We start from the raw sequence: 21,736 nt of genomic DNA, 5'->3' as shown, positions 1-21,736 counted from the left end.
CCTGTTAGTACCTATATTATATGTTATACCTGTCAGTTCCTATGTTATACCTGTCAGTACCTATGTTACACCTGTTAGTACCTATATTGTATGTTATACCTGTCAGTTCCTATGTTATACCTGTCGGTACCTATGTTACACCTGTTAGTACCTATATTGTATGTTATACCTGTCAGTACCTATGTTAAACCTGTCAGTACCTATGTTACACCTGTCAGTACCTATGTTATACCTGTCAGTACCTATGTTACACCTGTCAGTACCTGTTACACCTGTCACTACCTATGTTATACCTGTCAGTACCTATGTTACACCTGTCAGTACCTATGTTATACCTGTCAGTACCTGTGTTATACCTGTCAGTACCTATGTTATACCTGTCAGTACCTATGTTATACCTGTCAGTACCTATATTGTATGTTATACCTGTCAGAACCTATGTTATACCTGTCAGTACCTATGTTACACCTGTCAGTACCTATGTTATACCTGTCAGTACCTATGTTACACCTGTTAGTACCTATATTGTATGTTATACCTGTCAGTACCTATGTTATACCTGTCAGTTCCTATGTTATACCTGTCAGTACCTATATTGTATGTTATACCTGTCAGTACCTATATTGTATGTTATACCTGTCAGTACCTATGTTGTATGTTACACCTGTTAGTACCTATATTATATGTTATACCTGTCGGTACCTATATTGTATGTTATACCTGTCGGTACCTATATTGTATGTTATACCTGTCGCTACCTATATTGTATGTTATACCTGTCAGTACCTATGTTATACCTGTCAGTACCTATGTTACACCTGTTAGTACCTATATTGTATGTTATACCTGTCGGTACCTATATTGTATGTTATACCTGTCGCTACCTATATTGTATGTTTTATCTGTCAGTACCTATGTTATACCTGTCGGTACCTATATTGTATGTTATACCTGTCGGTACCTATATTGTATGTTATACCTGTCGCTACCTATATTGTATGTTTTATCTGTCAGTACCTATGTTATACCTGTCGGTACCTATATTGTATGTTATACCTGTCGGTACCTATATTGTATGTTATACCTGTCAGTACCTATATTGTAATTCAGTGTTCCAGCTAGGATTTGAAAAGGGCAGGGCGCTGCCTAAAAAAAGGGCATTTTTGTGCGCGACATTTTTTCCGGGCCTATCTATCTTCTACCTTATTTTACAGGACAATTTAAGTACATCCATGCATTACATATGACCTGATTCATAAGAGACAAATGGAAATCTGTTGATTTTTTTTTATTATTTCGTTTGTGTGTAAAAATGTCTTCTTTCTTCTCTTTATTCTTCAAATATTGTTTTAAATGTTGATGGTAAAAGTTATGACCTAGAGTAATTCAAAAATAAAATGATATTAGCATTATTTCAATTTAAGGGTGTATTGAGAGAATCCATATACGATAATTACGTCCAATCAAAAAGTTACTATCAGATTATAGTCAACAGAGCGATATTTTCAACCAGAAGTTAGTCTGTCCGTTGTGATTGTAGGACGACTAATTGTAAGTGAAGATATTATAGAGCAAAAGAGAAAAGGTGATCAAGCATATACGAGAAAAAAATGATTAAGTAAAAGAAATTATATTATTTAATATCTGAATAAATGTCGTCCAAATAACTGCGATGTATCTTGTAAGCGGCGGTAAATTTCTACTTTCACTTTAGACGCTTTAGAAATAACGGTAAACTAAAATCAGGAAATTATAGCAAGTTAACATTTTCTTGAATTAATTATAAGAAATGGTAAACGAATTAGGGCCGATCATGATTCGCAAGTTTCTGATCAAACATTTGTTCCGTTGCTCTCGTAAACAAACGGTCCCCGCGTGTTGTAGAAATGTAATCACTTGGCTATCACATGACCCGCAGTTAATGCGGAGTCGGCATTTCAGATACGAAAGTAACACAATATAAACTAAACTTTTGCAACCATTATTCACATGAGCAGATATTTTTATGTGTCCTTTATTTATTGATGAAAAATAAACATTTTGTATAGAAATCCGTCAATCCAACAAGGAATTTGCGACATCTGCATTTACAACGAACCATTTCCGGCGTCCCGCCAAACTTCATCAAATAAAATCAACCGAAAGCTAATTTTGATCACTGGAAAATCACTGGAAAGTGATCTCATGATCATTTACTTAAAAGTTGCTTGGTTAAAACCAGAAGGATTTCGTGTTGTCATGTGAAGAAAATTTCAAAGATATATAGATCGATCGCCAATTGCACACATGCTCATGGGATAACTTTACGACAAATGTGCGGCTCTTTTCGGTCTTGTCAAAAGTTGTTTACATAAGTAAAACAACATTTCCATCCATTATAATTACTTTGTCCATCTTCAAAAAGCCTTCGTGATTATGATTTAATTGGATTACCAACCGATCCTATCGACTCGTCACGGTTAAATGAATCTATAAAACACCAGCTCAATCCCCAGCTGACCGATCTCTGCCTCGGGCAGCGTCCATCAGTACCGTGGATAAAGGTCTACAGGTAAGGGGACTGGTGTTACAGGTGGCCAATTAGTGACTGACTGACTGACTGTATATTGCATGGCTTCAGCAAATCGGATCTAGAGTGTACGAGGCAAAATGAGCACCAATGACACTTAGAAAAAGGGCAGTACTACATGAAAAGGGGCGGGGCGCATTTCTAACTTTGAATTAGGGGCAGGGCGCCGCGCCCTGCTAACCCGACCTAGCTGGAACACTGCTGTATGTTTTATCTGTCAGTACCTATATTGTATGTTATACCTGTCAGTACCTATATTGTATGTTATACCTGTCAGTACCTATATTGTATGTTTTATCTGTCAGTACCTATATTGTATGTTTTATCTGTCAGTACCTATATTGTATGTTATACCTGTCGGTACCTATATTGTATGTTATACCTGTCGCTACCTATATTGTATGTTTTATCTGTCAGTACCTATGTTATACCTGTCAGTACCTATGTAATACCTGTCAGTACCTATGTTATACCTGTCAGTACCTATATTGTATGTTATACCTGTCGCTACCTATATTGTATGTTTTATCTGTCAGTACCTATGTTATACCTGTCAGTACCTATGTTATACCTGTCAGTACCTATGTTACACCTGTCAGTACCTATGTTACACCTGTCAGTACCTATGTTATACCTGTCAGTACCTATGTTATACCTGTCAGTACCTATATTGTAATTCAGTGTTCCAGCTAGGATTTGAAAAGGGCAGGGCGCTGCCTAAAAAAAGGGCATTTTTGTGCGCGACATTTTTTCCGGGCCTATCTATCTTCTACCTTATTTTACAGGACAATTTAAGTACATCCATGCATTACATATGACCTGATTCATAAGAGACAAATGGAAATCTGTTGATTTTTTTTTATTATTTCGTTTGTGTGTAAAAATGTCTTCTTTCTTCTCTTTATTCTTCAAATATTGTTTTAAATGTTGATGGTAAAAGTTATGACCTAGAGTAATTCAAAAATAAAATGATATTAGCATTATTTCAATTTAAGGGTGTATTGAGAGAATCCATATACGATAATTACGTCCAATCAAAAAGTTACTATCAGATTATAGTCAACAGAGCGATATTTTCAACCAGAAGTTAGTCTGTCCGTTGTGATTGTAAGACGACTAATTGTAAGTGAAGATATTATAGAGCAAAAGAGAAAAGGTGATCAAGCATATACGAGAAAAAAATGATTAAGTAAAAGAAATTATATTATTTAATATCTGAATAAATGTCGTCCAAATAACTGCGATGTATCTTGTAAGCGGCGGTAAATTTCTACTTTCACTTTAGACGCTTTAGAAATAACGGTAAACTAAAATCAGGAAATTATAGCAAGTTAACATTTTCTTGAATTAATTATAAGAAATGGTAAACGAATTAGGGCCGATCATGATTCGCAAGTTTCTGATCAAACATTTGTTCCGTTGCTCTCGTAAACAAACGGTCCCCGCGTGTTGTAGAAATGTAATCACTTGGCTATCACATGACCCGCAGTTAATGCGGAGTCGGCATTTCAGATACGAAAGTAACACAATATAAACTAAACTTTTGCAACCATTATTCACATGAGCAGATATTTTTATGTGTCCTTTATTTATTGATGAAAAATAAACATTTTGTATAGAAATCCGTCAATCCAACAAGGAATTTGCGACATCTGCATTTACAACGAACCATTTCCGGCGTCCCGCCAAACTTCATCAAATAAAATCAACCGAAAGCTAATTTTGATCACTGGAAAATCACTGGAAAGTGATCTCATGATCATTTACTTAAAAGTTGCTTGGTTAAAACCAGAAGGATTTCGTGTTGTCATGTGAAGAAAATTTCAAAGATATATAGATCGATCGCCAATTGCACACATGCTCATGGGATAACTTTACGACAAATGTGCGGCTCTTTTCGGTCTTGTCAAAAGTTGTTTACATAAGTAAAACAACATTTCCATCCATTATAATTACTTTGTCCATCTTCAAAAAGCCTTCGTGATTATGATTTAATTGGATTACCAACCGATCCTATCGACTCGTCACGGTTAAATGAATCTATAAAACACCAGCTCAATCCCCAGCTGACCGATCTCTGCCTCGGGCAGCGTCCATCAGTACCGTGGATAAAGGTCTACAGGTAAGGGGACTGGTGTTACAGGTGGCCAATTAGTGACTGACTGACTGACTGTATATTGCATGGCTTCAGCAAATCGGATCTAGAGTGTACGAGGCAAAATGAGCACCAATGACACTTAGAAAAAGGGCAGTACTACATGAAAAGGGGCGGGGCGCATTTCTAACTTTGAATTAGGGGCAGGGCGCCGCGCCCTGCTAACCCGACCTAGCTGGAACACTGCTGTATGTTTTATCTGTCAGTACCTATATTGTATGTTATACCTGTCAGTACCTATATTGTATGTTATACCTGTCAGTACCTATATTGTATGTTTTATCTGTCAGTACCTATATTGTATGTTTTATCTGTCAGTACCTATATTGTATGTTATACCTGTCGGTACCTATATTGTATGTTATACCTGTCGCTACCTATATTGTATGTTTTATCTGTCAGTACCTATGTTATACCTGTCAGTACCTATGTAATACCTGTCAGTACCTATGTTATACCTGTCAGTACCTATATTGTATGTTATACCTGTCGCTACCTATATTGTATGTTTTATCTGTCAGTACCTATGTTATACCTGTCAGTACCTATGTTATACCTGTCAGTACCTATGTTACACCTGTCAGTACCTATGTTACACCTGTCAGTACCTATGTTATACCTGTCAGTACCTATGTTATACCTGTCAGTACCTATGTTACTCCTGTCAGTACCTATGTTACACCTGTCGGTACCTATGTTACACCTGTCAGTACCTATGTTACACCTGTCAGTACCTATATTGTATGTTATACCTGTCAGTACCTATATTGTATGTTATACCTGTCGCTACCTATATTGTATGTTTTATCTGTCAGTACCTATGTTACTCCTGTCGGTACATATGTTATACCTGTCAGTACCTATGTTACACCTGTCAGTACCTATGTTACACCTGTCAGTACCTATGTTACTCCTGTCGGTACATATGTTAAACATGTACCCATTAGTACAGGTGTCTGAACCTGGGTTACCTCGCTGTACACCTGTCGTTAGAAGTTTTACCATAGACGATAACAAAAGCAGTATCTGCCTAGAACACGTAATTTCCTGCGTTTAGTGATATGCTCTTTTACTGTCCAATTAGTTTTCATGCTTGCAGCACATTATATATCGCTCGCTTTGGATGTGAATTTAATGTCAGAACTAGCGTAGCTCAGATCATTTGTGAGGAATCTTGTTATTAAGACACGAATATACGCCTATGTTTGTGCGGCCCAGAAGAATGTGTAAAACCTTAGTACTGCGTTACCTGTCTGCTATAGACCGGCCGATATGGGCGTTAAACAGATATATACTTACATCGTGTCTTTCGGAACTCTTCTAGGTTTAAACAGAGTAACCATAGACCCCGGTTTGCCAGGTTCGGCAGAAATAGCGGTCCTCTTGCCTCTTGGCTGGATTAGGCGGACCTGTTTATGGGGTAGTTCGTGCGCGGGCTTTAGCACGGCCTTGTATTTGTCCAGTTGGGTCTGGAGCCTCTCTATCATCTCGTCCTTTTGGTCAAGTTCGGCCTCCAATTCGTCGATAAGTTCATCTCTTTGAACCAACTCGTCAATTTTGTCCCTTAGCATCATCTGTAGCTCCCTCAGTGTTCCCATGGTAGGAGACTTTCACTCATCGGAAATTAGAGGAATTCCAAAAATTACTGAATTGACATTCGAAATGAAAAATACACACGTTAGTGTTCCTCCGTATACATTGGATGTACTATGGACACTCCGTTTATGTACCTCCTTAGATAACGGACAAACAATGGACACTCCGGTTACAATGTATGTACCCTCCTTATACATTGGACATACTATGGACACTCCGGTTACAGTGTATGTACCTCCTTATACATTGGACATACTATGGACACTCCGGTTGCAGTGTATGTACCTCTTTATACATTGGACATACTTTGGACACCCCGGTTGCAGCGTATGTACCTCCTTACACATTGGACATACTATGGACACTCCGGTTACAGTGTATAGTATGGCCACTTCACTCATGTCTCGGACATACATGGACACTCAAGTAATGTCGTTGCTGATATATCGGACATACTTTGACTTTACGGTAATGTTCCTCCATATACAATCAACACATTGAATGTCATGCTCCTTAATTCCGTAGTTTAACAGTTTGGTAATTGCTTGATATAATTCCTAATGTACTGAGTTAATCCAACAGTATTCCGCCGATGACATTTGATAAAATTAGTGCCTCGCAGGTCCCCGGAAGTTTCCGTAATACACGGCCTATCAACAGTAACAATCGTCAGACTCCGTCAGATATACATGGAAAGTGATTCCCCAGCATTTCCATTGAGACACCGTATGGTTACAGAAGCTATCTGTTCCAAAGGTTACTTGATAAAGGGGGACCAGTGGCCTCTTATCATCAAATTCATATTACTACAACAACGGGAAAGCCACTAAAAAATCCATCATCCTCACAACTTACAGGCAGAATCGTAACATCATCAAAGTTTACTGTAGCTCGTAATAGCTAGGGCATCGCTGGATAAGCAACAAAAACTTTGACTTATCATAAGATCTCCAGTTATCTCAAGAATGCATCAACTATTGACAATGATCTTTAAAACAGTCCGAAAAAAATAATTGCAAATTACTGGGCTATATGAAAAGTCGGGAAAGGTTATGTCAGCCACGCGGTGTTTCGGACAAAAACTATAGGGAAGCCTGTCGGCAATATATTAAACCATCTTAACATCACACATTTCCTCCGTACCAAAAGTTGCTGGTGAGTTTGTGGCGTGCCAATGGTGTGTTATTATAGTAAGTAATCAGCAGATAGATAGACCAGTCACCTGTAACCACCTGTACTGTCGCCAGGTGTCGCCACCGACACATGTCACATGTCGCCAACTCTTTGCCGTTACGTGTCGCCACCTGTTGTAGACGTTGCTATTTATATCCCGTAAGATGTCGCCACCTGTACAAACGTTACGTGTTGGTAACTTGTGGTAGTTGATGACACGTGACTCGTGATCCTCTTTACTCGGGATTCTACACTAATTTCAATGTTCGTCAATCACTGTGTCTGGACTACGTGTACGCGTTAACCCAGCTTTGGCAGGCAACGGTTTCCACAGTACATGGAAGTACGCTATTTCAATTCCAATTCGTGAAAGCACGTTTCAATCTGACACAAGTTTTGAACAACATGCTTCAAACACGTTATTCAATACCAATGTTTTTCTTCCCCATTTGATTCGTTCGTTCAGCCTGGCCGTTCTGTTCTCCTGATTCAGTCTAACTCTAAAAAATATGTATGTATCCGTTTGTCTTTTGTGTCCCGACTCTATCGCATACAGAGGTTCGGCGTGAGAAGTTAGATATCCAGTAATTAGCCCAGAGAAATGTTTATCGTGATTGTATACGACTAATCAATCTGTTGTAGCATTGTTTTAAATTACAACAACACACCGAAATTCCTCGATAAATCATACATTGTTAGGTCAAAACTGAAAGAAGAATTGCAAGTCTTTCAGTCAACAAGCAGAGCTTTCCATGTTCCAACCTATATCTGTGATCCTGTCCATTCGTCTTTTTGCCCCTGAATCGGTCAGCTGACAGAAGCAGCACGTGAAGTTTGGTGGTGAGATAGAATTGGAAGGCGACTATCAGGCTCAGCCAAGTACCTGTCTGTCGCAGACAATAGAATTTTACAACATACGTACATGTAGTGAGTCTTTACTAAGGACTGGACCGCACGCTGACGAGGATGAGAGGCGGGGGGAGTGTCACCATGTCAGGGCGGATTAGGGGGCGATGGCAGCACTATCTGATCCTGGCGTACTCCCATTGAGCTTTTATTAATCACCTCCCCTAAGAAGAAACATTCAAGAGATCTAAGTATTGATAACCATGTCTAAATGCTTGTTGATGTATTACCATGATTTATCAAAATACCCACCGACTGGTTCATGTAGGTCACTTTAAAACTTCAGACGTGGCGCGGAAAGATGTATCGGCTATCGACATGGCCGTAGTAATCCCGGGGTCCGAGGTCCGGCCTAGAGGGATCAACATTCCACATACATCGTCAGGGAGGTGTTAAGATTCCAATTGTCAATTATTCTCACCTATGCAATTACACGGGCGTTTTATAGTGAACGTTTTGATTGCTTCATACATCTCTTTATGAGATATGTTAAGACCCGTCAGTTGTGGTTACGGAAGTTCGTAAGTATGATGTTGAAAACGTTATTCACGCCAATCCTGCGTGAAATTGGCACGTGCAGATGAAAACGCGATAAATATGCGACGGTTTAGCTTCACACAAGATAGCACAATTTCTGACACGTGCTCTAGGTGATAAAAAACATACGGGTACTAGTGATTTATAGATACATACACATTAAAAGTACATCTTATGTTATTACACTTTACCTACTCTCAAATACTAGCACGCATATTTTTCTGTCAATTTTGTTGTCTATTATTTCAGATTGATTACATTGTTGGTAAGACGACGCATTAGATGATATTTGATGTGTTAGATGACACATTAGATGATACTTGCTGCGTACGATGACGCATTCGATGATATCTGATGCATTAGATGACACATTAGATGATATTTGATGTATTAGATGACACATTAGATGACCTGTAATGTATTAGATGACATATTAGATGATATTTGATGTGTTAGATGACACATTAGATGATATTTGATGTGTTATATGACACATTAGATGGTATTTGATGTATTAGATGACACATTAGATGATATCTGATGTGTCGATGACGCAATAAAACCTATATAGCTTAATCATGTAATACTTGCAATATAACCACAAGGATCATGTATTACCACTTATACAATTCCAAGGATGATTTGATACCCGACATATAACCAAAGGCTAGTGTTATACCCGGAAGATAACCCAGTATGTAACCCCAAGGACCATGTGTTACCCAGTATGTAAACCCAAGGACCATGTGTTACCCAGTATTTCTCTCATCCCTACCGGTATCATACTGGTCTGTCCAGGTAAATACACCCATGCTTGCTGTGTGTGTATTACCTCGCTTCCGGTGTAGGATAGCCACGCGCGCGCAATGATACAAAAGTAGGTCGCCGGTACTTTAAATCTCTCCATGATTTAAACATTTCAACAATACATTGAATTAAGATATGTAATCAGATAAAAAAAATTTTTTATTTATGATATAAATTATGTAAAAAAAACCACGTTCTTTTATTGTTTTTTATTAATAAAACATGGAACTATATTTTCACGCGAAAGGACACACTAGCTTGGCCGACATCAAGTGATTTGGCTTCGCTTGCAATGACAGGGCTGCTGAAACAACGTTAGACTGTGGAAATGAATGGTTTCCTTCGTTTTTAGAACAGCAAACGTCGTTTGCATATATGGGGTATGGTTAATCGAATGGCGCTGTTCTTTTTTTATTATATGCAGTAGAAAAAAAGTTTGGATTGAGAAAAAAATGGCGTCTATCTGAGAAAGCTATCGACAGATAGTGCCTATTTTTAGATATTTTAGGTTGGGGAATGATAGAAAAATACTCAATCATATGTGGTTCATGTAGGATAGGGATATTTCACCCTCTGGGTCACAAAATGTGGTAAAACCCTCGCCGGAGCCTGGGGTTTTACCACATTTTGTGACCCCTCGGGTGGAATATCCCTATCCTACATGACCACATATGATAGAGTCTTATAGTAAACCCAAGGACCATGTGTTACCCAGTATGTAAACCCAAGGATCATATGTTACCCAGTATATAACCCCAAGGATCATATGTTACCCAGCAAATAACCCAAGGATCATATGTTACCCAGCATATAACCCAAAGGATCATATGTTACCCATCATATAACCCAAAGGATCATATGTTACCCATCATATAACCCCAAGGATCATATGTTACCCAGTATATAACCCCAAGGACCATGTGTTACCCAGCATATAACCCCAAGGACCATGTGTTACCCAGCAAATAACCCCAAGGATCATATGTTACCCAGTATATAACCCCAAGGATCATATGTTACCCAGCAAATAACCCCAAGGATCATATGTTACCCAGCATATAACCCAAAGGATCATATGTTACCCATCATATAACCCAAAGGATCATATGTTACCCATCATATAACCCCAAGGATCATATGTTACCCAGTATATAACCCCAAGGACCATGTGTTACCCAGCATATAACCCCAAGGACCATGTGTTACCCAGCATATAACCCCAAGGACCATGTGTTACCCATCATATAACCCCAAGGATCATATGTTACCCATCATATAACCCCAAGGACCATGTGTTACCCATCATATAACCCCAAGGATCATATGTTACCCAGTATATAACCCCAAGGACCATGTGTTACCCAGCATATAAACCAAAGGATCATGTGTTACCCAGTATGTAAACCCAAGGACCATGTGTTACCCAGTATGTAAACCCAAGGACCATGTGTTACACAGCATATAACCCCAAGGACCATGTGTTACCCAGTATGTAAACCCAAGGACCATGTGTTACCCAGTATGTAAACCCAAGGACCATGTGTAACCCAGTATGTAAACCCAAATGATCATATGTTACCCAGTATGTAAACCCAAGGACCATGTGTAACCCAGTATGTAAACCCAAGGACCATGTGTTACCCAGTATGTAAACCCAAGGACCATATGTTACCCAGCATATAACCCAAGGACCATGTGTTACCCAGCATATAACCCAAAGGATCATATGTTACCCAGCATATAACCCAAAGGATCACATGTTACCCAGCATATAACCCAAAGGATCACATGTTACCCAGCATATAACCCAAAGGATCACATGTTACCCAGCATATAACCCAAAGGATCATATGTTACCCAGCATATAACCCCAAGGACCATGTGTTACCCAGCATATAACCCAAGGACCATGTGTTACCCAGCATATAACCCAAAGGATCATATGTTACCCAGCATATAACCCAAAGGATCACATGTTACCCAGCATATAACCCAAAGGATCACATGTTACCCAGCATATAACCCAAAGGATCACATGTTACCCAGCATATAACCCAAAGGATCATATGTTACCCAGCATATAACCCAAAGGATCATATGTTACCCAGCATATAACCCAAAGGATCACATGTTACCCAGCATATAACCCAAAGGATCATGTGTTACTCGCTATATAACCCAAAGGATCATGTGTTACTCGCTATATAACCCAAAGGGTCATATGTTACCCAGCATATAACCCCAAGGACCATGTGTTACCCAGCATATAACCCCAAGGATCATATGTTACCCAGCATATAACCCAAAGGATCACATGTTACCCAGCATATAACCCCAAGGAACATGTGTTACTCGCTATATAACCCCAAGGATCATATGTTACCCAGCATATAACCCAAAGGATCACATGTTACCCAGCATATAACCCCAAGGAACATGTGTTACTCGCTATATAACCCCAAGGATCATGTGTTACCCAGCATATAACCCTAATGATCATGTGAAACCCAAGATCATATTTGAATCCACTACAGAATACATTTAAAAATAGCCCTGTTTGATTTAGTGTTACTTGGTACATGACCATCTCCAGCATCATAAACAACAAAGTCGATCGCCGGTATATAATAAACAGTAGAACGTTGTGATTTCCGGTAAAGTAAGATCCGGGACGGTGTGATGACGATATAATAAAGTAAGCTCCAGGACCATGTGCTCCCTGGTATAATAATCAGCAAGACTCCAGTGTTCCACCTAATAAAAACCGCAAGGCCCTGTGATCCACGGTTTAATGAATACCATGACTCTGTGATCCGTGTTTTAATAAGGACCGGGTCACTATGGTCTTCGGTATAATAAGCACCAAGATTTTGTGATCTGTAGTATGATAATCAAAGGGCCAAAGGCCATGAGAAACGTCAGGGTCTGAGGTCATATTATAAGAAATTTAAAATTGGATTTTATAGTCAAACAGTTACATTTGTATCAGATGAAATGTCTTCATCTGGCCCTGGTATTCCTGTTCTATATATATATCAGCTGACAACTTTACAATAGCTGAGTATAGTTCTTTCCTCATTTCTTTAATGCTTGTGGAAAATTATTGATATACTCCTGAATCAGTAAAGCTGCTTGTAAACTTTGAAAAAAGAATCAACTGAACGACAAATCTGTCTATTAACAGAACATGTTGTTCAAGTAACTACACCTAAAGATAAAATCCAAGATGTACACAGCCGAAGTTTTTTTAATTTTATTTATACTATAAGTTATTAATAAGGCCTATCAAACATCTATTTTATGACCCGTAGTAACACATTTTCACTCCGATAGAAAACTGCGGTCGCGTTGTCCGACGACACATATCTAGTTTTGACACCGACGCCAGTACATCATGATCAGTCACGGATCATAATCATTAGATTCTTTTCAAACAACAAATAATAACCTTATTTAATAAAATCCTCACGAAAAACGGCAATGTAGTTTGTTACAACTTGCCCTCAATTCCTGGTCATATTTCTTGCGTATTCCAGCGACATACAAATGAATATGAAACTGCGAACGGTCGTTGGTTTAGTTACAGTAGACATAACCGCCATTTTGGCTGACTAGTGATGAGTCACGTGACAGCGGAAGTTATCTCGTGGAATGCTCGGGTGCATTTGACTACGTAAATAGGATTGGTTTTAAGCTATCAAATGTTCCTGCATATGAACTCAGGATGAACAGATGTGGATAGTTTCTCTGTGAATGCATGTAAATTTCCACGACGATCAAACTGATTTTTCTACTTTCGTTTTCAAGGCAGTATCGAGATATGTCTCTGTCCTACGCCAACAAAATTGCATATACTGACGAGGAAAAATGTTAATATTTATACTCTAAAATAGTCCAGAACACCAAACATTCACATTTCATTTTGAATAATTGCAGTAAACACGGTTTACATCACTTAAATTGTGTCAATAATTGCTATCAAAATAGGAACTATATTAGGCTGCGGATGTATATCATTTGTATGACAGAAAAGAGGAATAGTTAGCCGGAACAGATCTGTCAGTAACAACATTTTCCCACCACGCCTATAACGGCAGGTACCAAAGGCATCCTGACGTTAAAAATATGACCATATATTTTGCGGCATATTGAGCAGTACTCCAACAATGTTAGAGGTTTTACACGGCGAGATACTTTTGTCGCAGTCGGCAAAATAATATCCGATAGAAAAAGAGCCGACCAGCGGCCTCTTATGTTATAGGAGTAACTGTGATCCCGGTAAAGTAAGAATCAATGCCTTGTGATCCCCGGTATGATAAGAACCAAGACCCTGTGATCCCCGGTATGATAAGAACCAAGGCCTTGTGATCCCCGGTATAATAAGAACCAAGACCATGTGATCCCCGCTATAATAAGAACCAAGGCCTTGTGATCCCCGCTATAATAAGAACCAAGGCCTTGTGATCCCCGCTATAATAAGAACCAAGGCCTTGTGATCCCCGCTATAATAAGAACCAAGGCCTTGTGATCCCCGGTATGATAAGAACCAAGACCTTGTGATCCCCGCTATAATAAGAACCAAGACCCTGTGATCCCCGGTATAATAAGAACCAAGACCCTGTGATCCCCGGTATGATAAGAACCCAGGCCATGTGATCCCCGCTATAATAAGAACCCAGGCCTTGTGATCCCCGCTATAATAAGAACCAAGACCATGTGATCCCTGCTATAATAAGAACCAAGACCCTGTGATCCCCGGTATGATAAGAACCAAGGTCTTGTGATCCCCGGTATAATAAGCACCAAGACCTTGTGATCCCCGGTATAATAAGAACCAAGACCATGTGATCCCCGCTATAATAAGAACCAAGACCATGTGATCCCTGGTAAAATAAGAACCAAGGCCATGTGATCCCCGGTATGATAAGAACCAAGGCCTTGTGATCCCCGGTATGATAAGAACCAAGACCCTGTGATCCCCGGTATGATAAGAACCAAGACCATGTGATCCCCGGTATGATAAGAACCAAGACCCTGTGATCCCCGGTATGATAAGAACCAAGGCCTTGTGATCCCCGGTATAATAAGAACCAAGACCATGTGATCCCCGCTATAATAAGAACCAAGGCCTTGTGATCCCCGCTATAATAAGAACCAAGGCCTTGTGATCCCCGCTATAATAAGAACCAAGGCCTTGTGATCCCCGCTATAATAAGAACCAAGGCCTTGTGATCCCCGGTATGATAAGAACCAAGACCTTGTGATCCCCGCTATAATAAGAACCAAGACCCTGTGATCCCCGGTATAATAAGAACCAAGACCCTGTGATCCCCGGTATGATAAGAACCCAGGCCATGTGATCCCCGCTATAATAAGAACCCAGGCCTTGTGATCCCCGCTATAATAAGAACCAAGACCATGTGATCCCTGCTATAATAAGAACCAAGACCCTGTGATCCCCGGTATGATAAGAACCAAGGTCTTGTGATCCCCGGTATAATAAGCACCAAGACCTTGTGATCCCCGGTATAATAAGAACCAAGACCATGTGATCCCCGCTATAATAAGAACCAAGACCATGTGATCCCTGGTAAAATAAGAACCAAGGCCATGTGATCCCCGGTATGATAAGAACCAAGGCCTTGTGATCCCCGGTATGATAAGAACCAAGACCCTGTGATCCCCGGTATGATAAGAACCAAGACCATGTGATCCCCGGTATGATAAGAACCAAGACCCTGTGATCCCCGGTATGACAAGAACCAAGGCCTTGTGATCCCCGGTATGATAAGAACCAAGGCCTTGTGATCCCCGGTAAAATAAGAACCAAGGCCTTGTGATCCCCGCTATAATAAGAACCAAGACCTTGTGATCCCCGGTATGATAAGAACCAAGACCATGTGATCCCCGGTATAATAAGAACCAAGACCCTGTGATCCCCGGTAAAATAAGAACCAAGACCCTGTGATCCCCGGTATAATAAGAACCAAGGCCTTGTGATCCCCGCTATAATAAGAACCAAGGACTTGTGATCCCCGCTATAATAAGAACCAAGACCATGTGATCCCCGGTAAAATAAGAACCAAGACCTTGTGATCCCCGGTATAATAAGAACCAAGGCCTTGTGATCCCCGCTATAATAAGAACCAAGACCCTGTGATCCCCGGTATAATAAGAACCAAGGCCTTGTGATCCCCGGTATAATAAGAACCAAGACCCTGTGATCCCCGGTATAATAAGAACCAAGGCCTTGTGATCCCCGGTATAATAAGAACCAAGGCCTTGTGATCCCCGCTATAATAAGAACCAAGACCCTGTGATCCCCGCTATAATAAGAACCAAGACCCTGTGATCCCCGGTATAATAAGAACCAAGACCCTGTGATCCCCGGTATAATAAGAACCAAGGCCTTGTGATCCCCGGTATAATAAGAACCATGGCCTTGTGATCCCCGGTATAATAAGAACCAAGGCCTTGTGATCCCCGGTATGATAAGAACCAAGACCATGTGATCCCCGGTAAAATAAGAACCAAGGCCTTGTGATCCCAGCTATAATAAGCACCTGAACCCTATGGTCCGAAATATCATAAGTAGTAGGGTCCTGTGATCCCGGTATAATAAGCCTCGCGACCCCATGACCCACGGTGTAATAAGAAACGAGGCCCTGTGATACCTGGTTTAATAAGCACCAGGACCCTGTTATCTTCGGGATAATAATAAACATGACCCTATGATCCCCAATATAACAAGCACACTGAGTATTGATAAAACAATACCTGTCCCCTACCGGCCGTCGCTGGCTATTATACAGTATGATTAAGGTAGGAAAAAGAAAGCTTGTAACTGATTTTAACATTAAAATACAAGAAATTGAAATTGTAGTAATGGTAAATTTGACCCAAAGTCCTGAAAATGGAACTTGTCCGATATGTTATGGTCTTTTGTAAAGTGACTATAGCAACAACAACAAAATCCCCACCAACCCCCAACGGGGAGCGTAGGGTCCTGCTGCTTATTAATCAACAAGCATTTATGACCCCCTACTCCCCCAGCCATATATATCTTATGTTACCATGTATTATGTCCTTTTCCTCTACTCCAGTTTATATGACCACATGTTCCCTACTGCCGATATACTATATATCGGATAATTGTCTTACCTGATCAAACCCTTCTATTAGCATCCATATACAACCAGAGTAGTGCGTTACAACGTTAAACGCCAATAACATCCAGATTTATTATACAATCAGCAGGAATCTATGTATTATTCCACGTATGAGAAAAACGACATGGCTTCATCTGTAACATAATATCCAATATAAAGTATGCTACGTCTAAACGAAAGCTAACCACATCTATCACACGCTGTCAAACATTCCATTCGTGTTGGTAAATTGTAGTAAATTTTATAAATATGTATTGAGGATATTCAAGCAATCATTGTAGTATTGATTGATAACCTAGATTAAGCTTTCTTCGATCACTCAGTCGTTTCTAATGTATGCAATTTCTTAATCAAGATTCAATTTAGGACTTTAAAGGTTTCGTCGCCGAGTGCAATATCAATCTTTATTGCATTTTTGCCGGTGAAATATAAAAATTCATCAAACTAATAAAACTTATGTTTTCTCTGCAGCGATGAGCAGTGAAAATATAAGATTTTGCAGTGAAATTATAGATTTTGCAGTTAAATTATAAGTTTTGCAGTGAAAATGTAAGTTTTTCGTTTTTGACTTATCAGAGCGAACCTTTGTATTCACCTCATTGAAACTTGCCGGTTTTTCCAATCGATGAAAAATGTATTTCTGAAATATTCAGACTAGTTTTTGACAAAATGATAATTTGACGTTAGCTATTCATGCACAGATTCTCCGATAACAGCAGAATTAAACTACGTTGATTATGATTAGTCCTTTCGAAATGGCGCCGTCCAGTTGACGTGGAGTAACGTCACAAAGAATTGACGTCACGAATTCCCGCACTTTTTGACTATTAATTTTTCGATGTTTCTAATTCTATCTTTAAATATGTAAGATGCAATAAAAAGAAAATTGAATGGTTTCCCGTTTAATATAGAATATTTCACTCGTATGACAAAATATTTCGATATTTTTCACTAGTGTTTCGCACTCGTCAAAAATATCGATATTCTGTCATACTTGTGAAATATATGTTATATTAAACTGGAAACCATTCAATACCCTCTCTATTTATTTCGGCTTTAATGTGTTAGACGTCCTTTGATGTATAAGATAATTTTTGTTGATTTTCGTAATCGATGGCCTTTGCCGATGTTCAAATTGGTGGATGAAATTGATGATGTATGATGACAAAATAGACGTTAGATGATATATAAGATACCATTGGTTATGTTAGCGGTCCCCATCAATACCGGACATAGATACAAATACACTGAATGACTACAGCGGTCACCATCAATACCGGACAAAGATACAAATACACTGAATGACTACAGCGGTCACCATCAATACCGGACATAGATACAAATACACTGAATGACTACAGCGGTCCTCATCAATACCGGACATAGATACAAATATACTGAATGACTACAGCGGTCCCCGTCAATACCGGACATAGATACAAATACACTGAATGACTACAGCGGTCCTCATCAATACCGGACATAGATACAAATATACTGAATGACTACAACGGTCACCATCAATACCGGATATAGATACAAATACACTGAATGACTACAGCGGTCACCATCAATACCGGACATAGATACAAATACACTGAATGGCTACAGCGGCCCCATCAATACTGAGAACATTGTTTTATGATTATATTATTGATGTTATTCGATTTCAGTGAACGCATTGAAGTCAATGTCAGCAGTAATAAATAGACAATAAGAAAGCAATTACCTGTTTGACAAATGGCCGTGTTCGCTCTAAACAGCACTCGATGATATTCTGATTAGTTTATCAATAAACGAAGTCAAATTGTGTCATCTCCAGCTTGCAGTATACAAAGGCTTAGCTAGTTGTAAAGCTTTGGGAATTATACGTACATTGTACAGTATTATGTATGTTTAATTGATACATATGTATGTACAATTGAGTCATAAACAGAGAAATGTTGTTCTAAATAATCAAACTTCGACAAGTTATTTACACGTGTGAATACGTAGTTGATTGCATGAGTGTTCATACAGTTACATGCATGTGTGTTCATACAGTTACCTGCATGTGCATGTACACAGTTAACACGGTTAATTAAAATGTATACGCATGCTAACATATTTCATTTTACGTGTTCACAAAGTTCATCAGTAATCACGATACAGAGCTATCACGACGACTCTATACCATCGTTACTGGATAGAGGTTACAGTATAAGAATGTTGGTTATCGTAATTAAACCTGTTAATTACACACGTGCTCACGCATGTCTTCCGTACGATTATAAAACCAAGGGACGTTATCCATTTGTATCCTAAAGATATTTTGTTTTAGGAGCATGTATAAATGAAAAAGCCGACCTTAGTACGACAGACAGCATGTATCTCAATCTCATAAAAAAGAAAGCTTACTAAGTCCTACAGGCATGAAGCCTCAACCAGAAGCATATTAAAATGACGTAATGCGACTGAGTCACGCGATTTAATTAATTCGTATTCGCAACGAAATGGACGCGTGCCTTTTAGAAAGTCGTGATGTACGAAGGGAGGTAACTCTAATTTCACAATGTGCTTGATTTCTACAAACATTTATAGTTTACTTAGTGTCACTCTCTGTAACTTATAACTTATAACTCTCTGTTTGGACTGTAGCGTCTCTGTGTGTTACAGTTTGGACTGTAGCGTCTCTGTGTGTTACAGTTTGGACTGTAGCGTCCCTGTGTGTTACAGTTTGGACTGTAGCATCTCTATGTATTACAGTTTGGAATGTAGCGTCCCTGTGTATTACAGTTTGGAATGTAGCGTCTCTGTGTGTTACAGTTTGGACTGTAGCGTCTCTGTGTTATACAGTTTGGAATGTAGCGTCCCTGTGTATTACAGTTTGGACTTTGGACTCTCTGTGTATTACAGTTTGGACTGTAGCATCTCTGTGTTATACAGTTTGGAATGTAGCGTCTCTGTGTGTTACAGTTTGGAATGAAGCGTCCCTGTGTATTACAGTTTGGACTGTAGCATCTCTGTGTGTTACAGTTTGGACTGTAGCGTCTCTGTGTGTTACAGTTTGGACTCTAGCGTCCCTGTGTGTTACAGTTTGGAATGAAGCGTCCCTGTGTGTTACAGTTTGTACTGTAGCGTCCCTGTGTATTACAGTTTGGACTGTAGCGTCCCTGTGGGTTACAGTTTGGACTTTAGCATCTCTGTGTGTTACAGTTTGGACTGTAGCGTCTCTGTGTGTTACAGTTTGGACTGTAGCGTCCCTGTGTGTTACAGTTTGGACTTTAGCCTCTCTGTGTGTTACAGTTTGGACTGTAGCATCTCTGTGTGTTACAGTTTGGACTGTAGCGTCTCTGTGTGTTACAGTTTGGACTCTAGCGTCCCTGTGTGTTACAGTTTGGAATGAAGCGTCCCTGTGTGTTACAGTTTGTACTGTAGCGTCCCTGTGTATTACAGTTTGGACTGTAGCGTCCCTGTGGGTTACAGTTTGGACTTTAGCATCTGTGTGTTACAGTTTGGACTGTAGCGTCTCTGTGTGTTACAGTTTGGACTGTAGCGTCCCTGTGTGTTACAGTTTGGACTTTAGCCTCTCTGTGTGTTACAGTTTGGACTGTAGCGTCCATGTGTATTACAGTTTGGACTGTAGCATCCCTGTGTGTTACAGTTTGGATTGTAGCGTCCCTGTGTATTACAGTTTGGACTGTAGCGTCCCTGTGTGTTACAGTTTGGACTGTAGCGTCTCTGTGTGTTACAGTTTGGACTGTAGCGTCTCTGTGTGTTACAGTTTGGACTGTAGCGTCCCTGTGTATTACAGTTTGGACTGTAACATCTCTGTGTTACAGTTTGGACTGTAACATCTCTGTGTGTTACAGATTGGACTGTAGCGTCTCTGTGTGTTACAGTTTGGACTGTAGCGTCCCTGTGTATTACAGTTTGGACTGTAACATCTCTGTGTTACAGTTTGGACTGTAACATCTCTGTGTGTTACAGATTGGACTGTAGCGTCTCTGTGTGTTACAGTTTGGACTGTAGCGTCTCTGTGTGTTACAGTTTGGACTGTAGCGTCCCTGTGTATTACAGTTTGGACTGTAACATCTCTGTGTTACAGTTTGGACTGTAGCATTTCTGTGTGTTACAGTTTGGACTGTAGCCTCTCTGTGTGTTACAGTTTACTGAAGGGTAAATGTGTTTCACAGTTTATTACTAAAACGCTATTTTGTATTACAGTTTGATAAAGCGTCACTGTCTATTATAGTTAAAATCTAAAGCGTCATTGTGTATTATAGTTTGGTATTGTAGCGTCAACGTGTATTATAGTCTGGTATTGTAGCGTCACTGTGTATTATAATTTGGAACTGTAGTGTCACTTTGTAATATAGTGTCTTAATGAAGCCTGACTTTGTATTATAGTATGATAATAAAGCGTCACCGTGTACTATAGTTTAGGATTGTAACGTCACTGTGTGTTATAATTTTATACCGAAGCGTCATTGTGTATTATATTTGGGGACTGAAGAATCACTGTGTATCATAATTTGAAAATGAAGCGTCACTGAGTATTATAGTTTGGTACTAAAGCGTCACTGTGTATTATAGCTTGATTATAAAGCGTCACTGTGTATTATAGTTTGGTACTAAAGCGTCACTCTGTATTATAGTGTGATAATGAATGAAGCGTCACTGTGTATTATAGTGTGATAATGAAGCGTCATTGTGTATTATAGTTTGATAATGAAGCGTCACTGTGTATTATAGTGTAATAATGAAGCGTCACTGTGTGTTATAGTATAATAATGAAGCGTCACTGTGTATTATAGTGTGATAATGAAGCGTCATTGTGTATTA

At 39.4% G+C, this 21,736-nt stretch overlaps 1 protein-coding gene across 7 annotated transcripts in view; it reads right to left on the bottom strand.

Annotated features, from left to right (window-relative positions):
* LOC117328060 (cGMP-dependent protein kinase 1-like) overlaps positions 1 to 21,736 on the bottom strand; it is a 121,616-nt gene that overhangs the window by 82,213 nt on the left and 17,667 nt on the right. Inside the window, exon 1 of one of the 7 annotated variants that reach the window (XM_033885413.1) lies at positions 6,024 to 6,652. The exons of the other annotated variants lie outside the window; for them this stretch is intronic. Within the exon in view, the coding sequence (XP_033741304.1) occupies positions 6,024 to 6,322 (299 nt within the window). The 5' untranslated portion in view covers positions 6,323 to 6,652. Of the gene's footprint in view, positions 1 to 6,023; positions 6,653 to 21,736 lie in introns of those variants that run through there. 7 annotated transcript variants of the gene reach the window in all.

The sequence above is a fragment of the Pecten maximus genome, chromosome 1, assembly GCF_902652985.1.
Source record: "Pecten maximus chromosome 1, xPecMax1.1, whole genome shotgun sequence".
NCBI classification, from domain to species: Eukaryota; Metazoa; Mollusca; class Bivalvia; order Pectinida; family Pectinidae; genus Pecten; species Pecten maximus.
This window is presented reverse-complemented; position numbering and strand designations above follow the sequence as displayed.